Below are 24719 nucleotides of genomic sequence, written 5' to 3' on the forward strand. Positions count from 1 at the left end.
TTTTTTTTTTTTTTTTTTTTTTATACAATTTACTGTGTTGGACATAGATGAATGTACTCGTGAATTGAATGTTCCAGTGAACATGCATGATATTGTGTTCTGGATTACAGTGACTACTGGCTTGGGTCAAATCTTCCATCAGGATTCCTAACCTGTTAAGTCGAACTGTTACGTTTAAGATGATCCCTAGTTTCATATCTTGACTGAGAGCTTTATTTAAAGCCTGTCTAAGCTAACATTAAACTGAAGTTCAATATTGAAGAAATGACAAGGTAGAAGAACTATATTGATTAATGCTTTTACGTTTCGTCGGGTATTTTCCGATCATTGAGACGTCACCAGCTGTTGATGAACTGGTGAAGAACCACTAAGACCTATGGCTGTAGCATTGAGGGTTCTTTATAGTGCCAATGCCAGCCGACCTCCGTTTTAAAGTCATATTCGAAAGACCCGGGAATCTCGCTTCTAATTTCTGAGCTTTTCGCGAAGGAGCATTCGATACATATATAAAAATATGTCATAAAATATTTCATTGGGATCAGTCAAGATCCACTAGTAAGAGGTGTACTAAGCAGGGTGAAAAACAAAGGAAAGAGAAATTGTACGGCTGTGCTAGTAAATTCGACCCGTCTGTTTTCATTAGAATGTAAAACTTATACGGTACCAGATGCACATTTCGACAAATAATGTTCTCTTCAGTGATGCTCAACCGAAATGTTTGAAATCCGAAATAACTGAAGTTTTAGAGCTAAATATAGCCAAAAACAGCGTGCCAAAAAAGTGGAGCCAAATTCGTTTAAGGATAAGAGCTATGCGTGAGGGAGATAATCCTTAATTTTGAAATGAATTTCTAAATTTTATAACAGCAATTAAATATACATCCGTATTTTCAAGCTAGTAACGAAGTACTTAGCTACTGGGCTGTAAAGACCCTCTGGGACTAACAGTCCACCAGCAGAGGCCTCGACCCAGGGGTCATAATGTAAAACTTATACTAGGCCAAAATTAAATGTAACTTATTTTTGTGACAATATGACCATCTTGGTAGTTTGACTTCATTTCGCCCAAGTTCACACTAAATCAACAAAAGTATGAGAACTCACTGGTCACTGTTCGTTATCTTCCCCTTTTCTCTATATCTACGGCAATTTGGCAACTATATCATCTCTGCAATATTTTTTGCTTATAGTGTCCCAACAATATTTTCCAAATATATATGTGCATTTGATAGCATTGGTCTGAATTTATTATCACCTTTTATTTCATATCTATTGTAAATGAAACTTAGAATATAGCTATCGGAATGAATTTACACAATAATACTCAGTTCTTGTTGCCATGGCAACACAAAAACCTTTTTCCATGTCCTTTTCAGAAAGTTCACAATCTAACCTTTCAGGAAATATATACGTTTGTACTTTATTATAGGTAAATAAGACCAAAACTACAGAGAAAATACATGATTATATGTTGCTGATTTACAGGAAACGCACGGATTTCTCTACCATGTAAGAGGTTAAGATCATTTGAAACCTCGCTTAAATTCTGTATCCCACAAAATACATCCATGTACCGGTAGGTATTTTTCTGTCCATTCGTTTTTGGCAATGCTCGACGAAATTTTTCTTACCCAGTCTTTTGTTCTCACTGGGTACAAGGAGATTTCTCACTGTCAGTCTGAGAGTCGTTTTGCTGTAGCGTATCATTACCTCCCTTGCCATTTGATACATTGCTTATCTGACCATTGCTTTCAGTATGATTTGGAGCCATGCTTGTGGATTCCTGTAGGTGGGGTGGTGGAGGGGGAATGTTTTCCACATCTTCTGGTGTATTTGTAGGAGGTTCACCCTGCTGTAAAGGTAAGGAGACATCACCGGAATTCACTACAACGTCAGTACCCCCTCCCGCTGTTGCTCCATTCTTGTTCTCTATCGATGTTTCTGAATTTTTATTCTCTGTGTCTTCTCCGTCGATTTTCGAGGTCTCTGTATTGTTTATACTGCTTTCCTTATTTTCCATTATTGGAAATTCAGTAAGACTGGTATATTGGGCTGGAGAGTTGATACCCTCTTTGATCGTTTGTAACATACTCAGACGTTGCTTGTTTTCCTCTGCACGGGAGAAGGTCTCTAAGGGCACTGAGTCATCCTGTTGATTGTCCCCCAATGATGCGACGCTTGGTCGGAAAATAGGGCCTTGCTTTACAACTGGATCTCTTGCCTACAAAGTTTTAAATATTGTGATTTCATTATTTTTTGTTTAATGCCATATTTTGTTTTTGTAGTTAATGGTTTTAAAGACAGCGAAATTTAGTGATAATGAAGTAAATATTTAACAAAAATCATACACTAACTTTCCACGAAATTACATATCGTTGAAAAATCGTTTTCGTGAAATCCACACAAGTTGATGCACAAAAAAATTGATGAAACCAACAGAGGACGTATTACATTACTTTTACATGAAAAGGTGAATATAACGAACAGTTATCAATCTCATAAGGAGTACAAATTAAAACGTTGGGCAAACACGGACCCTGGATATAACAGAGGTGGGATCAGGTGCCTAGGAGGAGTAAGAATTCTTTGTCAACTGGTCACGTCCGCCATGAACCCTATATTTTAATCAGGTAGACTTATTCGTAGTCATAATCAGTGCCAAGAACGACCTAACAATCGGTACGAAACACCAGAAAGCCTTTGACCTCATGGTAGACTGTATTGGCAAACTAGATCGTTGTAACGACCTTAGAAATTGGGAAATGCTGATCTTAATCGAGACTGTTGAAAACTGTGTAACATCAACTTGTTTGTCACTGATCTGCGTCGATTTAAAAACTGATCATACACAGAACAAGCTCTTGTGTATCGAATCAGTTGAGAGTAAGCTGGTGATGATGGAATATTGTTACATAAATATTGGAAGTTGATGATGGAGAAGATGAAGACACCATGCTTGTATTACTTTATAACTTCTGCATGTACATACATGTAGATGTGAAATACCTACACGTATTGAAGACGGCTATGTATATATAACTTCTGCATGTACATACATGTAGATGTGAAATACCTACACGTATTGAAGACGGCTATGCGTGTATTAGAAGAACAATGAAAAACATCAACTATATATATAACTGTGAGGATGGATGTTAAAATCCAGAAAGCGCTAGTGATTTAAATATATTTTGGAACTGTATATTTTCCTGCTATTGAATTATTTTGACTGAGAGATATCAACTCTTTCTATTTGGATTATATATATATATATATATATATATATATATATATATATAACAAGAACGAGGAAGAAGAGACATAAAATGGCTCCCAAAACAACCACAGCAATCATCAGATCAGATCTCTCCGTCTCCAGATATATATATATATATATATATATATATATATATATACATATATATATACATATAGATGGATACCCACTATATTTAGCTAGCTATCTATTATGTACAGCTTGGTAGAATAAGAATATAACTCACCATTTCCATATGATCTATCTGAAACATATCAAACGGTGATTTCGATGTTTTCCTTCTATAAATAAACAGACACATGTATAAAGTTTAATACTGTCGTGACTTCCACAATATGTACTTTTGAATAAGAATTTCAGCTGACATAGTTTTACTTAGTTTACAAAGTTTTACGTATTTATATATACATGATTTGATGCTGAAAAACGAAACGTTTATAACCAACCGTTTTCTAATGTATACCACAACAAGAACGAGGAAGAAGAGACATAAAATGGCTCCCAAAACAACCACAGCAATCATCAGATCAGATCTCTCCGTCTCCAGATCTGAAATATATATAAGAATTAAAGCAGCTGATACAGTTAATGTCAATATATGTTGTATACCTATATCAAATTATCAAGGCCAAATTGACAAGGTTTAACTAAGTCACTATCTCAGAGATTGATCCTACGACACCTGACCATATACCACAGATGAAATATGTAATAGAAAATTCTACTTCTGACTGGACTTCTCTGTACCAGAAAGTTTGCCATTTAGATAGTTGATTTGTCTTTGTAATGGATTGGTAGTTGTCGCTGATGAGGTGTTTGGTCCAGTCGTGGAGGTTGTCCCTGTCGTGGAGGTTGGTCTTGTTGTGGTGGTTGTCCTTGCAGTGGTGGTTGTCTTTGTGGTAGAGCTTGTCCCTGATGAGGTGCTTGGTCCTGTCGTGGAGGTTGTCCCTGTCGTGGTGGTGGTTGGCCCTGCAGTGGTGGTTGTCTTTGTGGTAGAGCTTGTCCCTGATGAGGTGCTTGGTCCTGTCGTGGAGGTTGTCCCTGTCGTGGTGGTGGTTGGCCCTGCAGTGGTACTTGTCCCTGTCGTGGTGAGTGTCACTGTTAAGGAAATCATTGAGGTAATCATCACAGATTTAGATTTAGTTCTTTTGTATGTTAAATGAAAAATGAAAATTCTTAGAATGGACCACCATTTTAAATTCATAGCTACATGTATATCACGGAGTCACCCCAGTGGTACTCTGTCATCCGTTTGTTCTTCCATTCCATTAAAGCCTTTTTTTTAACTTGACCAATCTTATTATAGATGACCAAAATGGAGATTTGAGATATCCAAAATCTACTGGATTTTTAGTTGCCTAGTCTTTATGTAAGGAACATATAAAACTCTGGTTCACATTGCAGCATCCAGTGCACACGTTTTATCATATACACATACACACGACTGTTACGAAAATTGGCGTTTTGCGTACTTACCAAACTTTGAAATATCAAATATATAGAATTAATCATTAACAGTTTAACCAACTGTTTTTATAGTATCTTTAAGAAAAAAGGCAGTTTGGACCATGTCTTACCAAATTCAAATATACACAGACAACATTCGTCGAAATTTTCACTACAATTTGTCGCCATAGTTACTCATTGTATATTGTTTAACGTCCCTCTCGAGAATTTTTCACTCATATGGAGACGTCACCATTGCCGATGAAGGCTGCAAAATTTAGGCCTAAACACGGCGCTTAAAGCCTTTGAGCAGGGAGGGATCTTTGTCGTGCCACATCTGCTGTGACACGGGACCTCGGTTTTTGCGGACTCATCCGAAATACCACCCCATTTAGTCGCCTCTTACGACCAGCAAGGGAGTGCTAAGGGCCTATTCTATCCCGGGTCCCCACGGGACCTACAGCTACTGTATCATTTAAAATCGCCAAATGGACAAACTAATACACTATTGCAGATACAAGTAAGTATAACATATTGTCTATAGAATTATCACACCATTTGTTCGTACTTACCTGAGTGGGAAGCTGACGTCGGTGGCGATAAATGTACCGTGGTAGAGCGTGATGAGGTGGATGAGATTACACTTGATGAATTGTTACCTATTGATGACGACACAGTTGACACGCGACTTACTGTAGGGACATCGGACGTAAATGCACTTAATGCTGACGTCGACGTTGTCGGTATTGTTGTGGAAGTGACAATATTTGATGATGGGGAGTGTGTACTTGTTAAAGTGTTTGATGCTATGGAAGAGAGAAATTGTGTGATTCCTGAGAGTGACGATGGAGTTGACATGGATGATAGTACAGAATTTGTTAACACTGTGGGATATTGGTTAGCAGTTGGCGAAGATGAAGATATTGAGGATGAGATAGTTTCGATGGTTCCTGGAGGAGATGGCGATATTGAGGATGAGATAGGTTCGATGGTTCCTGAGGGGGATGATGAACTCGATGATGACACGGAGAGAGGGTGTGTGTTAGTTTGAGGTGAATACGCGGTTGATGAGGATGGATTAGTTATATTCAGTATTGTAATGTTAAGAGCAGGCGTTAATGTTGTTGATGGAGGAGCATAAGTACCTTGTGGAGTAGTAGAGGAAGATGAAGCGGTGGAGAGAATGGAGGAAGTTGTTCTTCCAGTAGTTGGAAAATAGTTGGTTATCATTTCTGTACTGGTGCCATCGACATCTGAAGTCGTAGAGGAAACAATGGCTGCAGTTGTAGAGGAAACAATGGCTGCAGTTGACCTGTCAGTGCTGTTTGTCTCAGTATTGACTGTAGAAGAATGTGTTTCCGGGGTCGAGGAAATTGTGCTAGAATCTACCATTGGACTTTCTGTATATTTGGACGATGTTGCTGATGCCGCTGTAGTACTTTGAGAGTCATTCATTGAAGAAGTGGATGTCGTTGTAGACGCAGCATTTGTATATATAAGTACCATGCTTAGGTATATAAATAGCAATTTTTCCATTGTATTTTTACCTGAAAAAATATGAAAAACACTGTTAGCCTATATTACTTCCCTAAAATATGCTTCCTTCTGTAATTACAATAATCATTATGCTTCCTTCTGTAATTACAATAATCATTATGCTTTCTTCTGTAATTACAATAATCATTATGCTTCCTTCTGTAATTGCAATAATCATTATGCTTCCTTCTGTAATTAAAATGATCATTATGCTTTCTTCTGTAATTACAATAATCACTATTTGAATGCTACATCTAATGCAATTTGTAAACATTTCTGTTAATATTAACTGACTGAGATACAACAAACTTAAAAAAAAAAAAAAAAAATAGAACATTATATTTACTGCCACTGTCTTTGAGGTGAATAGAGCATTTGATATGTCCAACATTGGATCACAAATAAATTGGGAAATCTTAAATTGATACGAAAGGTGTTTCTTTTATTAATTTTTTTTTTTTTTTGAAATGCAATGAAAAACTAATCAAGGTATGCAATTCTTTGTAAACAAAGATGGTCGTCCAGATATCCCTTCGTAAGCTCTAGGAGTCAATTTCGATGTTTCCAATTCAATTATCGGTATTTTCTCGGTCAATACCATGAATTTACTTCCCTCGAAGCACAATATTCACCCCACCCTCTGGGCGGAGTGAATATTGTACTTTTGTAGCAAATTCACATTATTGACCTCTAATACGACTTGTCCATAAGTATGTAATAATAGCTATTCAATATATATATATATATATATATATATATATATATATATATATATATATATATATATATATATACAGAGTTCTTGAAATTTCTTTTGAAGTGTCAGACATTTGGTCTGACACTGTTAGAAATAGTGTCAGCCCAAACAAAATTTTGTCAGTCCAGATAAAAATGCATCGCTTTTGAGGTTTTCTGATATTTTATTTAAAACCAACTACATGTGTAATTGTATTCAATCTCCATCTCAGCTATAAGTTTATAAATTATCTTTTCATACCCTTTCTCATCTTCCTTACACTCTGAATGGATCTTCCTCACTTTCACTATCCGAGTGACTTTCTCTCTCACCCTCCATTTTTCTCTCTTTCCTGTATATTCCTCTCAACTTCTTTCTCATCTTCCTCTGCAATCGTTGTAACTTCTTTTTCTCTCACTTAAGCCCGAGTGTAGTTGGTCTTTCGTCAGTTTCGACTTTGAGCAGATTGTGTCATCAAGCAGTAGGTAAAAACGCTGCAAACAAAAGTCATTGTCTCCCAGATTGCCAGGCGGAGATACAATCAGTTTATCTTCTCCTCGTAGTTCCTCACAACTGATTCCTCGCGTTTACGTTTCAATGTGTTGCTGGATTTAGCATCGGTTTGAAAATTTATGGGCCACATGGCCTCCATTTTTCCCGGTAAAAAACAGACTTCGATCCCGATCCCGATCTTATATCAGCCATCAGGACCGACAATTAAGTAACTCGTGTCGGACATTTACTACTTTTATCGGATAATCCGACATTACCGACACTTTTCAAGAACTCTGTATATATATATATATATATATATATATATATATATATATATATATATAACTATGGAATTATACAGTTGTTACTTCCTTTCCGAAATTGCTAGATGTTGTGTTTGTTGTAGAAAATTTAAAGGAACTGATTCAAGATTTCCCCCAAATTTTGTTTTTCACTTTTAATGATCACAATCTACTGTCTAATGTGTTTAAAAGGTTTAACAATAAATTATAAGGTTATATATTTTAACAGAGTTTATTATTTGTTTTGTAATCAAAGATTGAGGTATGTTATTGTGTATGAAGTTTCCAAAAGAAATGGATATCGACCTAAGTTTATTATAATTATCACATTTTTTAAAAGTATTCTTTAGGTAAAATGTGTCATCTAAATGTACTAAATTTGTTACTGTGCAAAATTGAAATGCTTTAAATTACAAAATCGATACTGTAAATTCTTAAATATTCGCGAGGAATTTATAACCGCGTAATTTCGCAAAAACATCGCTTGCGAAAAAATATTCCCCGCTTTTATTTCTGTATTGCTAGAATACATGCAAAAACACTTGATCAACAGAGCACTCGCCAATTTATTTTCTCGCGATTTGACTGACGTCCATGAGACATTTCGCGATAATAAGTACGTAGAACAAGGAATCTACAGGACTTCACTGGTTTGTTTGTAAACATAAAAAAAACCTCGAGTCTTTGTTTACATAAGACAGCGTTAAGGATAAAATATTGCTCTTATCCATGCATTCAGGTCATTTCTTTTTTTTTAAACGTGAACCAGTCCCTTTAAATTTCGTGTAAAATCAGTATAGATATGATGAGTTTTTGTGCTTTATATTATATTCAATATTTCTTCACTTACGGAAGTTATATTTTATTAATTTAAAGTCCAATCTATGTGCTTTATAAGGAAAATTTAAAATGCTGTGTGTATCATGTGCATTAGGATCCTCTCGAATTTAGATTTGTATCAAATATAACTCTATATCCCATTTTCTCTTTCAATGATCGCGTGAAGCGTGGCGGGAATTCCATCGTCATAGAAAGCAATTTGTTTTTAACTTGCCTAAACGTTCAAGCGCGCTATGATAGTCCCGTGCTGTTTGGAGATTTCTCTGTGATTGTGTGGAGATTCGCATACTTGTGATGCTGTATATATACTAGAAAACACAGGATTGTAACAGTTGTGATGTTTAAAACCAGCGATATTAAGTGGCAAGAAATGAAATATACAGCACTCGTGATTTTCATCCGTTACAGTCAAAACATTTGACGGCGCAATGCAAAATGTGCAGGTGCTAGCTCAACGCGAAATCCGTGCTGGAAAATGTTCCCGCCCATGCGGCGATAAATCTGCCACTAGCACCAAGGATTGGGAATGTTCGCAGGCGCCCGCTCTGCTGAACAGGCTTCTGTGACGTCAAATGTTTGACGGTAACGGATGAAAATCACAAATGCAATATATTTAATTTCTTGCCACTTAAATGTTCGGCAGTCTTAATGTATCGAAAATAATTTTATTTTACAAATAATTCAGATGAACGCCTAACACTATGATTTACTACATGTACCATAATAAAGGCGGAAAGAAATCTTCTGTTGCATAATTGGTCGTGTGTCAAGCTTTGATCTGAAGTGTACACAGATAAAGTTCCTAGAAATACCTGTATCTTGCGAGAAATGAAAGGGTAATTTCAGGGTAATAATTAATGACTGAGGAAATTATTATGAACGTCCGGCAAATTTCTATCTTACTTTTCCTAGAACTAAAGAAGCGTATTAATCAGGAAATTCATGTTTTAAAGATTTTTTTCCCGAAAATGATACTAATACATAAAGAATTTTTTTCTCCCCAGAAAGCAAAGCATGAACGTATTTATTTCAACACGGTCAGAAGGAAATTTCAGCCCTTACAATTTGTCGAGAAGCATTGAAAATGTAACTATTTAGAGCTGTTCTTACTTCACAATAACATTCTCCAGGAAGTCAAAAACCACTTTTCCCATTACAAGTTGGCCTAACAGTTTGAAAGTCAAATTACAAAATAAACCTTGCAGTCGTAAACCTGGTACGTCTATTTTGATTTAGGACTGGGAATTCCGACAGAAATGAAAGTAAAATGTGAAAGTAAGAAACGTGAGTTTTGAAAATAGTTCAAAATACATGAAGGTATGAACTGCGACGCTTCAGCGCGACGTATTTAATGAAGCGCGTGTCTACTCGCGTATTTATTATTTTTTTTATTGTAGATCGTTATGCATGGATGACTACGGGAAAGGTCCCCATACCGCTAGTATTTACATGCAAATTATACACAGAAGCGGCGCTGATACACCTATTCCTCTCGGAGGTCGTAATTAGTTTGTAATTCTATCTGTACAGAATTCAGGAGTTTTATGATTTTGAAAGAAGAATGTTTCCCTTTAATACCCTTTAAAACTCCATTTTACGTGTAGATTTCCTTCTGTCGTGTAAGATTTAGCCTTTTTATAATGATTTACTATTGACAAAATTTCTATTATTTTCATGACGATCAGAAGGGCGTGTTGTCTTACACCAATGTGATACATTTTTAAAAATGTTTTAGTGTTATGAAAATCTTAATTAATAATTCAGGAATACAAATAACTATACATTCACTAGAAATTAATAGTAATATTAATAGTAATATCAATAAAAATAAAAACTTTGTTGAATGATTAACTTACAGAAGAAATGAAGTTCCGCATCTAAGACTCTGGGTTTATGACTAACAGACTGCTCCAAGTCTGAATTGTAATGTAAAGTGCTACTGAAAACACTTGTGAATACGGCGGCGCGAAAACTAAAATGAAAGACATCTTACATTAAGTCGTATGTAAAATTTATGATTAAATTGATTGACAGGTTTCGAAGAAATGTTATATTTATCAAATGAGATAAAAAAAAAAATAAAAAAAAAAAAAAAAATCCAACAAAACACGACAAACGCCCTCTTTGCCCGAAAACATGATATCAATATGGAAACGTAGCTTAACATTTACCTTCATGCAATTTGTACATGAGAGATCTTAATATGAAAACTGAGTCAATGAAACCACTGTCAGATGCATGTGTATTTATCCACATCTGTAATACTCACGCCATACATCGAATCAGCTTAAACGCGTCTCCAACGTTTAACTTTTACATTAGAAGTATTTTTATTAGATTGATTGATTGAATATTGTTTATCTTTATTAGAACTCTAATCAAACTTTATAAAAAAGATATAATTAGGATAGAAAAAAGTGACTACTCACCAAGATACTTCTAGTCGTCAAATTCTTTCCTTTTTACTTGGTATATTTTCTTCCGGGTGACGATATATACATATTATTTATCGCGTCAACAACTCTTCTCGCAATTGCCGGTCTACACTGTAAATAGGTGTATCCCTATTGAATCCCTATTGTCGAGAGTCAGGTAAGGAGGAAATGATTCGTGTTTGTTCATAATAAGTACCGAGGGAAAAACAGACATCAAGACCTTCTTATTTTTAATAGCATGTGTTTTTTCATTTCCTTCTCTCTCTCTCTCTCTCTCTCTCTCTCTATATAAATATATATATAAAAGCACAAAAACCCAACAACACCATACTTTCTTAAAGTGTCGGATCTGAGAAGATACAAGGCCAGTAAAGAAATTTATAAAAGCACTGAAAAGGCCATATATATTCATTTATTTATTTAAGGAATGACTTTAATTCTGGTGCAAGTTATACGAGTATAACCTGGTTTGGGTCAGTTTACGCTTTATAATCCGCGAAGTGTAAAAGCGTAAACTGACCCAAACCAGGTTATACTCGTATAACTTGCCCCAGAATGACTTTAATTCTGGGGCAAGTTATAATAATAAGAACATTATGCCCTCAATATCTTAAAGACAATCACAACGATGAGGGACCTTTCAATACAACACAGAAGGATCACAATACAACTTTAATTCAATAAAAAAAAGCAGGAAAATATACAGTTCCAAAATATATTTAAATCACTAGCGCTTTCTGGATTTTAACATCCATCCTCAGGTGAATACAAATTAACATCCATCCTCAGGTGAATACAAATTAATAATGTTTAATTATTAATTTGTATTCACCTGAGGATGGATGTTAAAATCCAGAAAGCGCTAGTGATTTAAATATATTTTGGAAGTGTATATTTTCCTGCTTTTTTTATTGAATTATTTTGACTGTGTGATATCAACTCTTTCTAGTTGGATTATATATATATATATATATATATATATATATATATTTATATATATATATATATATATATATATATATATATGACTGGATTGACAATCTTGCTAGGCGGTGGGTGTGCCGTACGTCGCTGGTTCGACCCCGCGCTGGGGCGAAAAATTTCAGTACCTAGTTGTGATTATTTCGTGCTTTATATATGTATATATATATCGTTTTAAGTGGGTGCACTTGATTTAACTACTTTAACCCCCCCCCCCCCCCCTTATGCTGCTATAAATATTAATGTAGATTTGAGCATATCAAATTAGAAACGGAAGCAACCTATTTTGTTCTGTAATAAGCCAGTCAGAAACACGTAGGTTTTTTTTTTAATTTCTTTTTTATGAAATAAAGTGATATAATTACCATCCTGTATTCAGTCATATAAATATCAAATTCAAGGATGTGCATAATTATCACTAAAATTTCTACTTGAATTTCAAGTCAGATTTTCTTTGCTGTACTCTTATGCCTTTTCTGTTGTTTGTGTGAGTATACATTAACAATAATGTATGTATCCACGGAGTAGCACTTAGTCTAGTGTTTAAGGCAGTCTTCTCTCAGCGCTTCAAGCCGAGTTCGACTCTCCGGATCGGCAGTGGTTGTACATGTATGTGAGAGGGTATTGTGATCTCCCACTTGGGTATGAAAGGTGAAGATAATGAACAGTGATCGATCTCATAACTCCTTTAAGGAATTCAAAACAGAGAATTGGGGGAAAAGCCTGGATACACCAGAGGTAGGATCAGGTGACTAGGAGGAGTAAGCATCCCTTGTCGACGGGACACAGCCACCGTGTATCTTGATCAGGTGAACGGAGTAATCAGTGGTCAAAATCAGTGTGCCAAGAACGGCCTAACAATCGGTAGAAAACACACCAGACAGCATTTAAGCCAATGATAGGTTACATTGACAAATTGTTACCATCAGGTTTCGGTAGATGAGGCTTAGGCAAAGGTCCTACACGACTAAAATATTCTTCAAAAGTTGGAATGGGATGGAGAGTGTCAGATGAAATTTTCTGAATAGGTTTACCCACCATCTGGCAAACATGGCACAACTTGCTAAATTCAGAAGCATCCTTTCTTAACTTGGGCAAATGACTCAAAATTCTGTTACAAGTCTTATTGATACATCAATGATCTGCCTTGAGTATGTCGTGAAGCAAACTCATGATGTTCCTACGATATATCACAGGGGCCATGATCTGGTGAACAAATCACTATATTTCATCCGGGGGTGCATCAGGTGGTCACCATTTTCGCATAATGAACCCGCCTTTAGTGTAGCAGCGCTCTCCGACTTTGGCGGCCTCTTCTGGTGGAATTGTCCTCTTGCTAAGTTTGACAATATCAGGGTCCTTATTTTGCCTGGACAGTATCCGCTGTCTACTGGGGGTGGCCTTTCCCTGGACTGAAAATTATACAACTTTTACGGTATTCATACTCAAACTCAACCATATTTGTTTTGAGTACAATTCCGAGCAAGCTTCAAAACATACTCGGAAAATCTTAAGCATATATATATACTTCTTTTGAGTGTGAGAATGATTTTATAAAAGTTTTATAATCTTCACTTTGGAGTATGAGTACGATTTAGATCAAGGAGAGCCAATCGCCCCCCCCCCCCCCCCCTTCAAATTGACATGTCTGTATGCAAGCACTTATACGGTAGATGGTAGTGGATGTCCATGACTTTGTCTTATACCTTTGTAAGGCCTCGAGAAGGCCCCTAAATTCCCTGCCTTGATTTTCTGATCCCTACTTACATTTATGAATTGAGTGAATTTGGGAATGCCTTAATTTCCATTAACTGTTGATTAAGAGCATATATGCCCTAACGGTCATAAGACCATATGGAATTTCTTCTATAGATTCAACCAATCCGGTTATCAAAAGCGACAGTCGAGGTGAATCACAACAGGCGTGTTTGGATCAAATATCATGTACAAAAATATAAGAATGCCTGTTGCATTTACTTGTCACACAGTGTATGTTTTAATTCAACGTATGTGAAACTCTAGAAAAACGATTACAAACTATGAATTATATAAAAAACAAAATCGTACTTGCATCATATTATTTGTATTGTAAACACGGCACAAATCCTAGGAAGGTGTGGTCTAGAGGGTTAGTGGACATCAACCCTTTTCCGTGCTCTATCTGCCAATCAAAGTGATACTGCATGCGAAAGTGGTCAACAAGTACACAATAGTACTCAACAATAGGTCACAAACCAGAGAAGTACTCAAAAATAGGCCACAAACCAGACAAGTACTCAAAAATAGGTCACAAACCAGACAAGTACTTAAAAAAATAGGTCACAAACCAGACAAGTACTCAAAAATAGGTCACAAACCAGACAAGTACTCAAAAATAGGTCACAAACCAGACAAGTACTCAAAAATAGGTCACAAACAGACACGTACTCAAAAATAGGTCACAAACCAGCTAAACACAAATCCCAGAAGTTTGAAGTTAATATCATAAATTGCTGTAAATAAAATGAAAGTAAAACTGTATGGGCAGACTTGTTATGTTCTCATCAAATTTTATTATGGGGTTTTATTAATGTGAAATTCTTAGTTTGGTCAAAGCGAGCTAAACACGGAATGCAGAGACGTTTGATTTCTGATCAAGTTCAAAACGTGTGTGCATTGCCAAGGTCTTTTAAAGATGGATGTGTATTTGAAGGTATTCTAAATAGTTGAGTCAAAAACCAACCAAATCCAGCAATAGGATTATGATTTGAGAGTGTCTGAATATGCATAGTTCACATTTAAGAAAATAAAAATCATTTTTGAATATAAATATACAGGGTATACTCTCATGTATTTTATATTTACACTCTACTTCCATTTTGGTCAGAATTCCCAGTTGTTAAAATAGACGCTTTATATCTATCAAGATCCATGCGCTCAATTGTTCACAACTCTATCTCATTCATGAGGAAATAACTATCATTACAACTAGTAAAGAATATCAACGGTAAATACATTGGGAATGAAAATATTTTCTCACCAAATAGTTTTCAAATATGAAGAATGATCAATAAATCCCTAATTGGGTACTAGGTTAATCAAGAAATAAGAGGTCAAAGCCTTATGACAGAGATCACATTCAAATGCACGCCTGCATTGTTCAAGAGTTGCAATGCTCTCTGTTGAATGTGAAGTCAATGAGAAATCCAAGGTAATAAAGCGGGGTTGATCATCGCCCATTAATAGTTTGTTAAAAACTGAGCTAATAGCAATGTTGGAAGAAAGTGAAAGGAGGTGGAAGAGATAAACAAAATACCGAAGACAAACATGGAATACAAAATACTGCACTTGCAAGAGTAAAATGGAAATCATACACATATGGAAATATGTACCAAAAAATATCATTATTTTTTGGAGCAATGGTTGGAAATTATTTTCTTGCTCATATTAAGCGAAGTCGTCTACTTTCAATACGTAATTATGTTTCACATTACATATAACATCGGATAACACTCAGTGGAACGAAATTAGTCAATGGGAGACGGAAATTCCGACAGAATACAACTTAAATAGCGCATCTCAGACTTCCTGATTATGTAGCTCGTCGTCATGTGTGAACATATCTACATGTTGACTAGGGGGAGCGGAAGTAAAACCGTGAAGCGGTATTTCCTCCATCGTTGTATCACGTGATGTGTCTTTTTTTACTTCCGCTGAATTCTCACGAGGTTTAAAGGTTTTAGAGAGGGGAGCGGATCCAATGTCTTGTCCTATGGAAGCTGTGCTTTCTCTATACGGATTGTGTGTGATATCGAAGTATGGCCTTCTTGAGACCTGTAAGTAGAGAAATGAAATAAGTCATCGAAGGCAGAAACCTCAAGTTGTTCGATAAGAAGCATTGGTTACTTGATTGATTGATGTTTTCCGCCACACTCAACAATTTTTCAGTTATCTGGTGGCGCCCAGTTTTTAAACTGGGACATTTTCTCCCTTACCGACACGAGCGAAATAAGAAACAAATTCAGATTAAAATGATGAGGATCCAATGTAACGCATAAAATGAATTTGACCATCTGATATCCTTCCAATAGTATATATGAAAAGTGAAGATAACAAACAGTGATCAATCTCATAACTCCTATAAGCAAAACAAAATAGAAACCCCTGAATATACCAGAGGTGGGATCAGGTGCCTAGGAGGAGTAAGCATCCCCTGTCGACAGGTTACACCCGCCGGGAGCCCTATATCTTGATCATATAAACGGAGTTATCCGTAGTCAAACTCAGTGTGCCAAGAACGGCCTAACAATTGGTGTGAAGCAAGTCAGACAGCATTTGACCCAATGATAAGTTGTATTGACAAACTAGATTGTTATAACGACCATAGAATTTGCGAAATGCTGATATTAAACGACACTGTTAAAACCCCTGCACTATCATCGTGTCAGTAGCCTCGATTTAAAAACACTTCTAGGTATCTGGTGATGTTGGAAAGTAGTGCTTATATATATATATATATATATATATATATATGTGTGTGTGTGTGTGTAAAAAATGAAGGGTGTGATGTGTGTGGCTTTTGATTTAATACAGTTTGAATGCACGAGACAGAAGAAAACTGTTCAATGCAATTCAACACACCGTCCATTAGCCATCATAACTCACCACGTCTTCCTTTGTTCTACCTACGTCAGCTTTCTCACTGTCATGTGCTGCGTCGAAAGGAGATTTCACAGGACGCATTCTATAAAAGCAAAACGAAAAAAGAGGTCACATTTCTATTTGAAATACACCAAAAAGAGCTCCACTTTGAATTTTTACCTTTCCAATCTTTATGCTTTTGATTCTTTACAGATTGTAATGACAGCAATTTTCACATAAAATGGACTTTCAGTTGTGGACAATGCGCGTATGAATCTTAATAAATATAGTACGTCTACTTTAACGACCAAGACTTCCAACAGAAATGAAAGTGACATATAATATATAAGGAAAAGGTAAATGTAAGAAATAAATTTCATTTTTAAAATCATGGTGGGGCATTAACTGCTAGCGCGCTTTGTGAAGTATGCTGCCGTGAAACGCCGTAGTTCATATGTACCCATAAGCATGTTCAAAACAATGAAATAAAATTCTTAAAGTAGACCTATACACGGCCTACGTCACAAGCAAATGTAAATGCAGAACCACGCGTCCGTTTTCCGAAATGTGGTATTTCAAAGATATCAGTTTGATTTTTTACATGGCGATATGATTGTCCGATATTAATTCCTTCCAAGGCGTTCTTATCAGCTGTGGTAAAATTTGTACAATGTATTATTTTTTTTAAAAAGGGGGGGGGGGAGCTAGAGATGATTCAAGCTTTAGATAAAAATCGGTTGGAGAACAGACAACATTTTGGCGGATGAGGGCGTCCGTGAGATACATTGACTATTCATGTATGTAAAAGTTTTACAATGATCCATGTTCAACATATGGAATTACACGGGCATCAGAAAGTTGGAGAGACGGATGGGAAAGGGGGACCAATTCATATTTCCACCAGCATCATAATAATAATATTATTTCTTTTGTGAGGATCCGGGTTAAAGTATGTCCTCAGTACCCCATGCTTGTCGCAAGAGGCGACTAAATGGGACGGTCCTTCGGATGAGACCACAAAAACAGAGGCCCTGTGTCACAGCAGGCGTGGCACGCTAAAAATCCCTACTCAAAGACCGTCGGCGTCGAGCATAGGCCTAAGTTTTGCAGTCCCTCACCGGCAATGGTGACGTCTCCATATGAGTAAAAAATTCTCGAGCGTAATAACTGCTAATTCAAAACTATGCAGCCGTTGAATCCAAATTATCATGAACAAATACATGGTAAGCTTGTGTAAAAATAAAAATTCACACTTCGCTGCTCCAGTGACCACAGATGTCGTAGTTATGTTCGCTGCTCCAATGTTGCAGATATTAACGCAAGCTTCAAAGAACGTCGCAAGCTTCAAAGAACGGCTGCAAATAATTTGTTTTATTTCACCGACCGTCATAAATTTGTCATTTTTTCCTCATCCCCTCTCCTGTTTTTCAAAATTATCGGGGCGGAATCTGTATAATGCGATTACAGTGTAGTTCCTTATTGAGATTGCATCTACATAGATCGGCGTAAGTGGTGTACATGTACGTATATCCAATTTATGTACATACAAATGATCCCATGATAAAAGATATAACACACATTACACACATGCATTAATCATAATAGCAAAACTATCAAAATTCAGTTTGTTACTTTCGTTTTACATTCACATTGTGAATACCATCTTCTAGAATGATTTGTTTTCAGATAAAATATAAAATCTAATTGCAACCCACATGTATCTATAATACTTATAGTTTAACATAGTTCAAATTATTATCCAATGCTGTAAATATACTCAAATTTCACATGTCGTATGAAAATATGATAATGGAAATTCAAGATTTTTTTTTGGGGGGGGGGGTGTACTTGTTATAGAGCTTATAGCTTTTAAAATGATGCGTCAACATATGCTTTTCTTATGAAAATCCTTTTTCTGAGATAATAATCTGTAAATTAGAAACAATTTATTCAAGATTTAGTCCATAAAAATTGGAGGAAAAGACCAATATTGACATCAAATGGCATTTTCAACAGTATTTCTTTTAATATGTGTGGGCTAACAAAGTGTACATTATGAAAATAGTTATTCAAATTTATTAAAATAAATGATTACATATCATTAAATAATGGGTATATAGTCTATGTTGATTATTACAGCCCATTTGTTTTGGAAAAATAATAAATATTAAGAAAAATAAGAAGGAGGAATACATTTTCATTAACGCTGATTATGTATAAGTTAGAGTATATTAAGTGAAATCTTAATGGATAAGAAGGGGCGGAGCGAACGTTAGTGAGCGAGCCCCTTCTTATCCAATAAGATTTCACTTAATATACTCTAACTGGCTTAGAATGTAACCTAGTTTTTCATTGGCTGGGAACATTTACAATGTCATAAAATTTATTTTCAAATAGACAATCACAGTCAGTCACGTGATATCTCTCTGTTGGGAATTCTTAATGAATAAGTGAGCCACTTAATGAACAACTTCTTGAAATCTGATTGGTCGACAAACTAGGTTATATTCTAAATGTGGATGGGATACTTACTTTTGAGAAGCAATAACAATGAAATTAGCATGTTGACATATATATTTTTCAATGTTTATCTATTACTGGAATATATATCTATCTTATAAAGGCAATGTTTTCATGATTGAGTCCATTTAAGGCAGAGTATAGGTCTACCTTAAATATCTTTCTCCTCGGCATTGATAAACGTTTTCCTATAAATTATGACATCATATCAATAATCGTCCCTATATTCAATATTATTTACTCTTTCGTAAAATGTACTTTTTGACCTGATGAAAAAAGACTAAATCTACTATGATCATTGTTGCAAATAAATAGAATGATAACTTTGCAAAAATATGTCATGAAGGAGTTAAAAAATATTTATATAATTTATATACTTTTAAATCAATAAAATATTTTTACATCTAGCAGTGTTTTGTCAGTAATAAACGCGTGTCACAATAAATTGCTGTGTTCTATCAGCTTGAGAGATCCCGTGGGGGTCCGGGTTAGATAAGGTCGTCAGTACCCTTTGCTTGTCGCGACTAAATGGGACGGTCCTTCGGATGAGACCGCAAAAACCGATACCCCGTCTCACAGCAGGTGTGGCACGATAAAAATCCCTCCCTGCTCCAAGACCGTAAGTGTCGAACATAGGCCTAAATTTCACAGCCCTACACCAGCACTGACGACGTCTCTATATAAGTGAAAAATTCTCGAGAGGGACGTTAAACAATATTCAATCAATCAATGAACTTAAAATAAAACCAATATATTGTAAGATAAATTTCTACACTGATTGTATTTTGAGTACTAGTTTGTAAAAACAATGGAAACGCGATAATTTCTACATAATTAGCTTCACCGGGCCGAATAAAGGATTTAAACCATGATTCTATTATAATACAAACAGTCTACATGCATGTATTTATTCCTTGGTTAAAATCAAACGTGCTACAATACGCAACCAACCTTTTCCTGATGTAGAAAAGAAGACACACAACCAAGACTATTGCTAACAGCACACTCAACACCGCCACCGCTACTCGTAGTGACGCAATGCTACCATCCAAATCTGGCAAAGAAAGTCCAATATGTCAAACACTGCAGCGGAAAGAAATACTATTCACCATTAGCTTAACTTCATCATGCACATTGAATAAAAATGGGAAGAAGGAAAAAATAGATGTCTCTACAAAATGATGATAGTCTTATCAAAAAGTTGATGTATACTTTACTTGAACATAGATAATTTCAAAGTTTGTGATGCAAATCAAATAGAAAACATAGCATAACCCCCCCCCCCCCCCAAAAAAAACCCACCTAAGTGTCCAAATACAAAACTAATGATAAAACGTTGACATCATTAGATTTTCAGATGAATGTAAACCACAAATGACTTAATATACAGCAAACGTTTCAGAGAATATATGAAAGCAGTTTTGAAAATTAATCAACAGCATTTCAGTATTGTAAGTTTCTGATTCTCGTAAAGTTTATCAGCTTTACATGTATCTATGCACACATCAAATTAAATAATGATTAATTCCTATACCCTCACACACCAGTCTACGTGTACCCCTCCGCGTACGATAAACGTGGACAGAATTCCAGGTATGCGAGAATGATATCTACCCTGTGACGCTCTTTAACGAAGTCTTACCTGAAATGTTCGAGTTAAGTCTAGCAATTTCATTTGCGTAGATGTTGGTTGTGGTGACCTGTGACGTCGATTGTGATGTCATTCCTGCGGTGGGCGATGCTGTAGTCACAGCGGTTGAAGTAGATGCCCTTGTTGTCGTCGATAATGATGATGATGATGATGCAGTTGTTGACGATTCCGTCGGGATAACTTTCGAAAGTGTTGTCGGTTCCATAGTTGATGTTGTCACGATCGGTTTTGTTGTCGAGGGTGGTTTTGTAGTTGTTGCTAATGACGACGGTGTTGTTGTCAAGGGTGGTTCTGTGATCGGTGCTAATGACGACGATTTTGTTGTCAAGGGTGGTTCTGTGGTCGTTGCTAATGCTGACGGATTTGCTGTCGAGGGTGATTTTGTGGTCGTTGCTAATGACGACGATTTTGCTGTCGATGGTGATTCTGTGGTTGTTGCTAATGACGACGGTTTTGTTGTCAAGGGTAGTTCTGTGGTCGTTGCTAATGACGACGGTTTTGTTGTCAAGGGTGGTTCTGTGGTCGTTACTAATGATGACTGTGCTGCTAAGGTTGAATGTGTAGTTGTTGATGGGGAGGTTTCCATTGGTATGGTGTTTTTGCTATGAGAATCATCTGTTGTCATTAGGGATTCTACTGTTTCTTCGTCTGTTGTCATTGCATTCTCTGTGTTGAACGTTTGTTCATTTGTTGTTTTCTGACCTGACAAACTAGTTGTCTCTATATACAGTGTTGTACGATCTGAATCGGCGGTAGACTCCAGTGATAATGTTGTCGGTGTGGACGAGATGATGACATCATTGGCGCCCGTGTTAGATGAAGACGATGTCGTATTATGGAATGATGGCGATGTGAGTAGAATTTGAGTTGTAGATGATGGCGAGGTTGTTGTTGTGGATGTTGTGGATGATGATAAAGAAGACACTGGAGCAGAGAGTATACGCATTCATTAATTTTAATTCAATTTAAACATACATGTATTTTATTGATAAACTCAAAGGAATCGGGCAACAGGCCTATATTGGCCCTTTCCCAAAATTAATTTTATTGACTGAAACAAAAGTAAAAGGATAATGCTAAAATATTCTTTGCGCGATTTTACCAAAAGGTATTTCAAAATCAGCATTTGATAACAATTACATCAATTTATTTGATTTGGTAGTATTGCTGATAAGCGAGCTTTTCAATCGTTATCACATCAATATATGAAATAAATTTTTACCTAAAAGTGTCAATTGTATCACTTCAGCAAATCCGCACATGATGTCAGATTCTCTGCAAATAAAGAAAATGATGGTATAACCCTATGTTGATATAGCCGAGGAATAAGAAATCATATCGAGTTGAAGTAATTTGTATCCATATGTCATATGTCATAGCAATTACTGAAATAGTCATAAAAGTTTGTATCGGATGTGTTATTAATTAAGCACGTCGTCAGTGATAATCTTCTTTTCCGGACATTGTTTAGGTGACGGGTCATCCAATGTTGTATCACGCTGACCTGAGATCACAGTGTCTATACAGATACACGCTTTACTGGGTTATCGTTCCTGTTAACGATACTGCTGTCAAAAAGGAAGATACTTATAGTGCGTGAGTATATACCGGACTGAAATAAAGACATGCAATCATATATGTATTTAGTTTCAATGATTGGTGATCATATGGCGTATGAATAACGAACAATGAAAAAAGTTAATTTTTATCATGTTCAGAATAGAAGATGGTGCAATATATTTTTGTGTGTAATTGTCTCGATGTCCTTCTTATCCCTCGCGCATGCAATTTCTACTTTATGAATACATGTATGAACATATATTATTGTTTTGAAAACCTGTGAAAGGGTTATTTGTTTTCCTTTTCAAAATTTTGTTAAATGTACTACGCAGCGTAAAAAAAAATTTGATATCATTTAAGATATGATACATTTCGTCCATCTTGTTTTGTGTGTCCCTACTTGCCTGTTTTCTTTCCTTTCCGCACAAAGATATTTAATATTCAAAATCAGACGGACAGATAATGCATGTGGTATAAAACCTACCGTGTTGGGGTGCAATGCGATACCTCCATGGGAGTTTCTTATAAACATGTTTTAGTGTTTGGTGAGAGTTGTGTATCCATTCTTACGTATCCGACATCAAACTGTGTGTTGTATAGGTTTTGTCTGTAAATCCGCTTTTACAACGTTACATGTACACATGTACAAAATATTGTAAATGAGGTCACTTTTCTAGGCGATTTTTCAGCACGGTTTTGCTTTTAAATCAATTACATGTATTAAATGCGCGAAATGTTAAATCTAAATCTTTTTATAAACAAGGATGGAAATGAATCAGATACTTAAAATCCTAGGAAACATCTTACTGGCTGAGGAAGAAAAACAGAAAACAAGTGTCAAATCCCTAAATACAGAAATGATAATCTAAACATGCTAACCTTGTGTATGTATGGTGAACTGCTATTCCATCTCTGGTATTGCCTCCGGGGTAATTCAGCTACCTTTGTCATCAGACATCCCCGTTACCAGGCTCTGATGTCAGCCTTCACCGTTACCTGAAACCTCATGGAAACAAACAGGTGACGGAAGCAGGAAGTAAATATCCCTGTGTTCAATTTTTACTTATGAATACACCAGTGACCTGTTTACAAAAATTTAAAAGGGAAAAATCCTCCAGATCGAAACGCATCAAATTTAAACGGCGAATTTAAATGGAACACTGGAACTTGCTCGAACCAGGTAGATAAAGCGAGATGTGACGGATACCTACAGAAAAAAAATATACGCTGTTCTAATGACGGGTAAGCACGCGTGTACAGTCGGTTTAAACAGAATATGTATCGCGTGTAAATAAGATGGATTTTTTATATAGCGATATAAGAAAAATAAACAGAACACATCATTTCTGATTCATTATCTTATCACTTTTGTGTGTCTGCCCATTGTTCCATGATGCACTAATCAGTGGCAATTATTGTATTCTTATCTTATGAGGTAATATCTATATATATATGTATATATATATATATATATATATATATATATATATCTATATACAATTTTGGATATATATATATATATATACATTGTATATAGTAAAAGTAAAATTCAGTAAAAGTAGATACCTTCTACTGCCCCTACTTGGAGTTGACCGGCGGATCCAATTTCTTACACGAATTAGCATGCACGCTTAGGCTCGCTCCAACGTCTGGGCAAGTTTAAAACCTCGCTTTCAACAACGACGGTTTTCTTGCCATACTGTCACACGCTACACGATCACTGAGAATGGAAATGTATGGGTATTGGACGTAAATTTAAGAGGATCATAAAACATGTACACTCAGCATTTGAATTTGAAATCAACTCTTACATAATTTAAAACATAACATGCTATATATATATATATATATATATATAGATATAGATAGATATAGATAATAGTTACTTTTCGCAATGATCGGTAAAAGTATAGGTAAAAAATAAAAATCAAACACGAAGACGTTTAGTAAAGCTGTAGCGCTAAAGCTTTACTAAATCGCGGTATCTTGTTTCGGAAAATGTACTAAACGATAAAAGAAACAATAATTTCTTCCACTCCAGGAGAAATAAATGACAAAATCTTTTGATTTCTTAATTACTTTATTGGGAGAACTTAATTTTTCTTCCAAAAACCCCTTAAAATTTGTGTCATTTTATTAATTTCACCTTATCAAAATGATAGAAAATAGTACAAATGACTAAATAGGAGAAATATTTCAAGCCCCATAAAATCTGTAAAACCCAGGAGCTTCGCTATGGACCCACTGCCTCATAAAGTGGCGCCCCCCGTAACCGCAATTCCTGGATCCGCCCCTGATATATATATATATATATATATATA

The 24719-nt window shown here is 35.8% G+C and overlaps 2 protein-coding genes across 8 annotated transcripts; both read right to left on the reverse strand.

Moving 5' to 3' along the window:
- Positions 1 to 1393: 1393 nt before the first annotated feature.
- Positions 1394 to 11751, reverse strand: LOC125653961 (mucin-2-like). 4 transcript variants are annotated; one of them, XM_048883643.2, is made up of 7 exons: positions 11061 to 11751; positions 10488 to 10603; positions 5868 to 6269; positions 4024 to 4374; positions 3723 to 3825; positions 3503 to 3557; positions 1394 to 2220 (listed from the first exon to the last, which is right to left on the reverse strand). In XM_048883643.2, exons 3-7 carry the CDS (start codon positions 6256 to 6258, stop codon positions 1645 to 1647), a joined length of 1476 nt encoding a protein of 491 aa, XP_048739600.2. In that variant the 5' UTR covers positions 6259 to 6269; positions 10488 to 10603; positions 11061 to 11751; the 3' UTR covers positions 1394 to 1644. The 4 variants fall into 4 exon arrangements, with proteins under 4 accessions (XP_048739600.2, XP_056001296.1, XP_056001298.1 ...); XM_056145321.1 differs by having other exon boundaries at positions 5295 to 6269; XM_056145323.1 differs by lacking the exon at positions 10488 to 10603.
- Positions 11752 to 14014: 2263 nt separating this feature from the next.
- On the reverse strand, positions 14015 to 24108 carry LOC125654994 (mucin-2-like). Of its 4 annotated transcripts, none has more exons than XM_048885103.2 (7): positions 23965 to 24108; positions 23278 to 23394; positions 22061 to 22113; positions 20830 to 21762; positions 20139 to 20241; positions 16692 to 16770; positions 14015 to 15860 (listed from the first exon to the last, which is right to left on the reverse strand). In XM_048885103.2, exons 3-7 carry the CDS (start codon positions 22098 to 22100, stop codon positions 15606 to 15608), a joined length of 1410 nt encoding a protein of 469 aa, XP_048741060.2. In that variant the 5' UTR covers positions 22101 to 22113; positions 23278 to 23394; positions 23965 to 24108; the 3' UTR covers positions 14015 to 15605. The 4 variants fall into 4 exon arrangements, with proteins under 4 accessions (XP_048741060.2, XP_048741058.2, XP_048741059.2 ...); XM_048885101.2 differs by having other exon boundaries at positions 23278 to 23605; positions 23965 to 24104; XM_048885102.2 differs by lacking the exon at positions 23965 to 24108 and having other exon boundaries at positions 23278 to 23671.
- Between the last annotated feature and the right edge of the window lie 611 nt (positions 24109 to 24719).

Source organism: Ostrea edulis, chromosome 7 (assembly GCF_947568905.1).
Source record: "Ostrea edulis chromosome 7, xbOstEdul1.1, whole genome shotgun sequence".
NCBI lineage: Eukaryota > Metazoa > Mollusca > Bivalvia > Ostreida > Ostreidae > Ostrea > Ostrea edulis.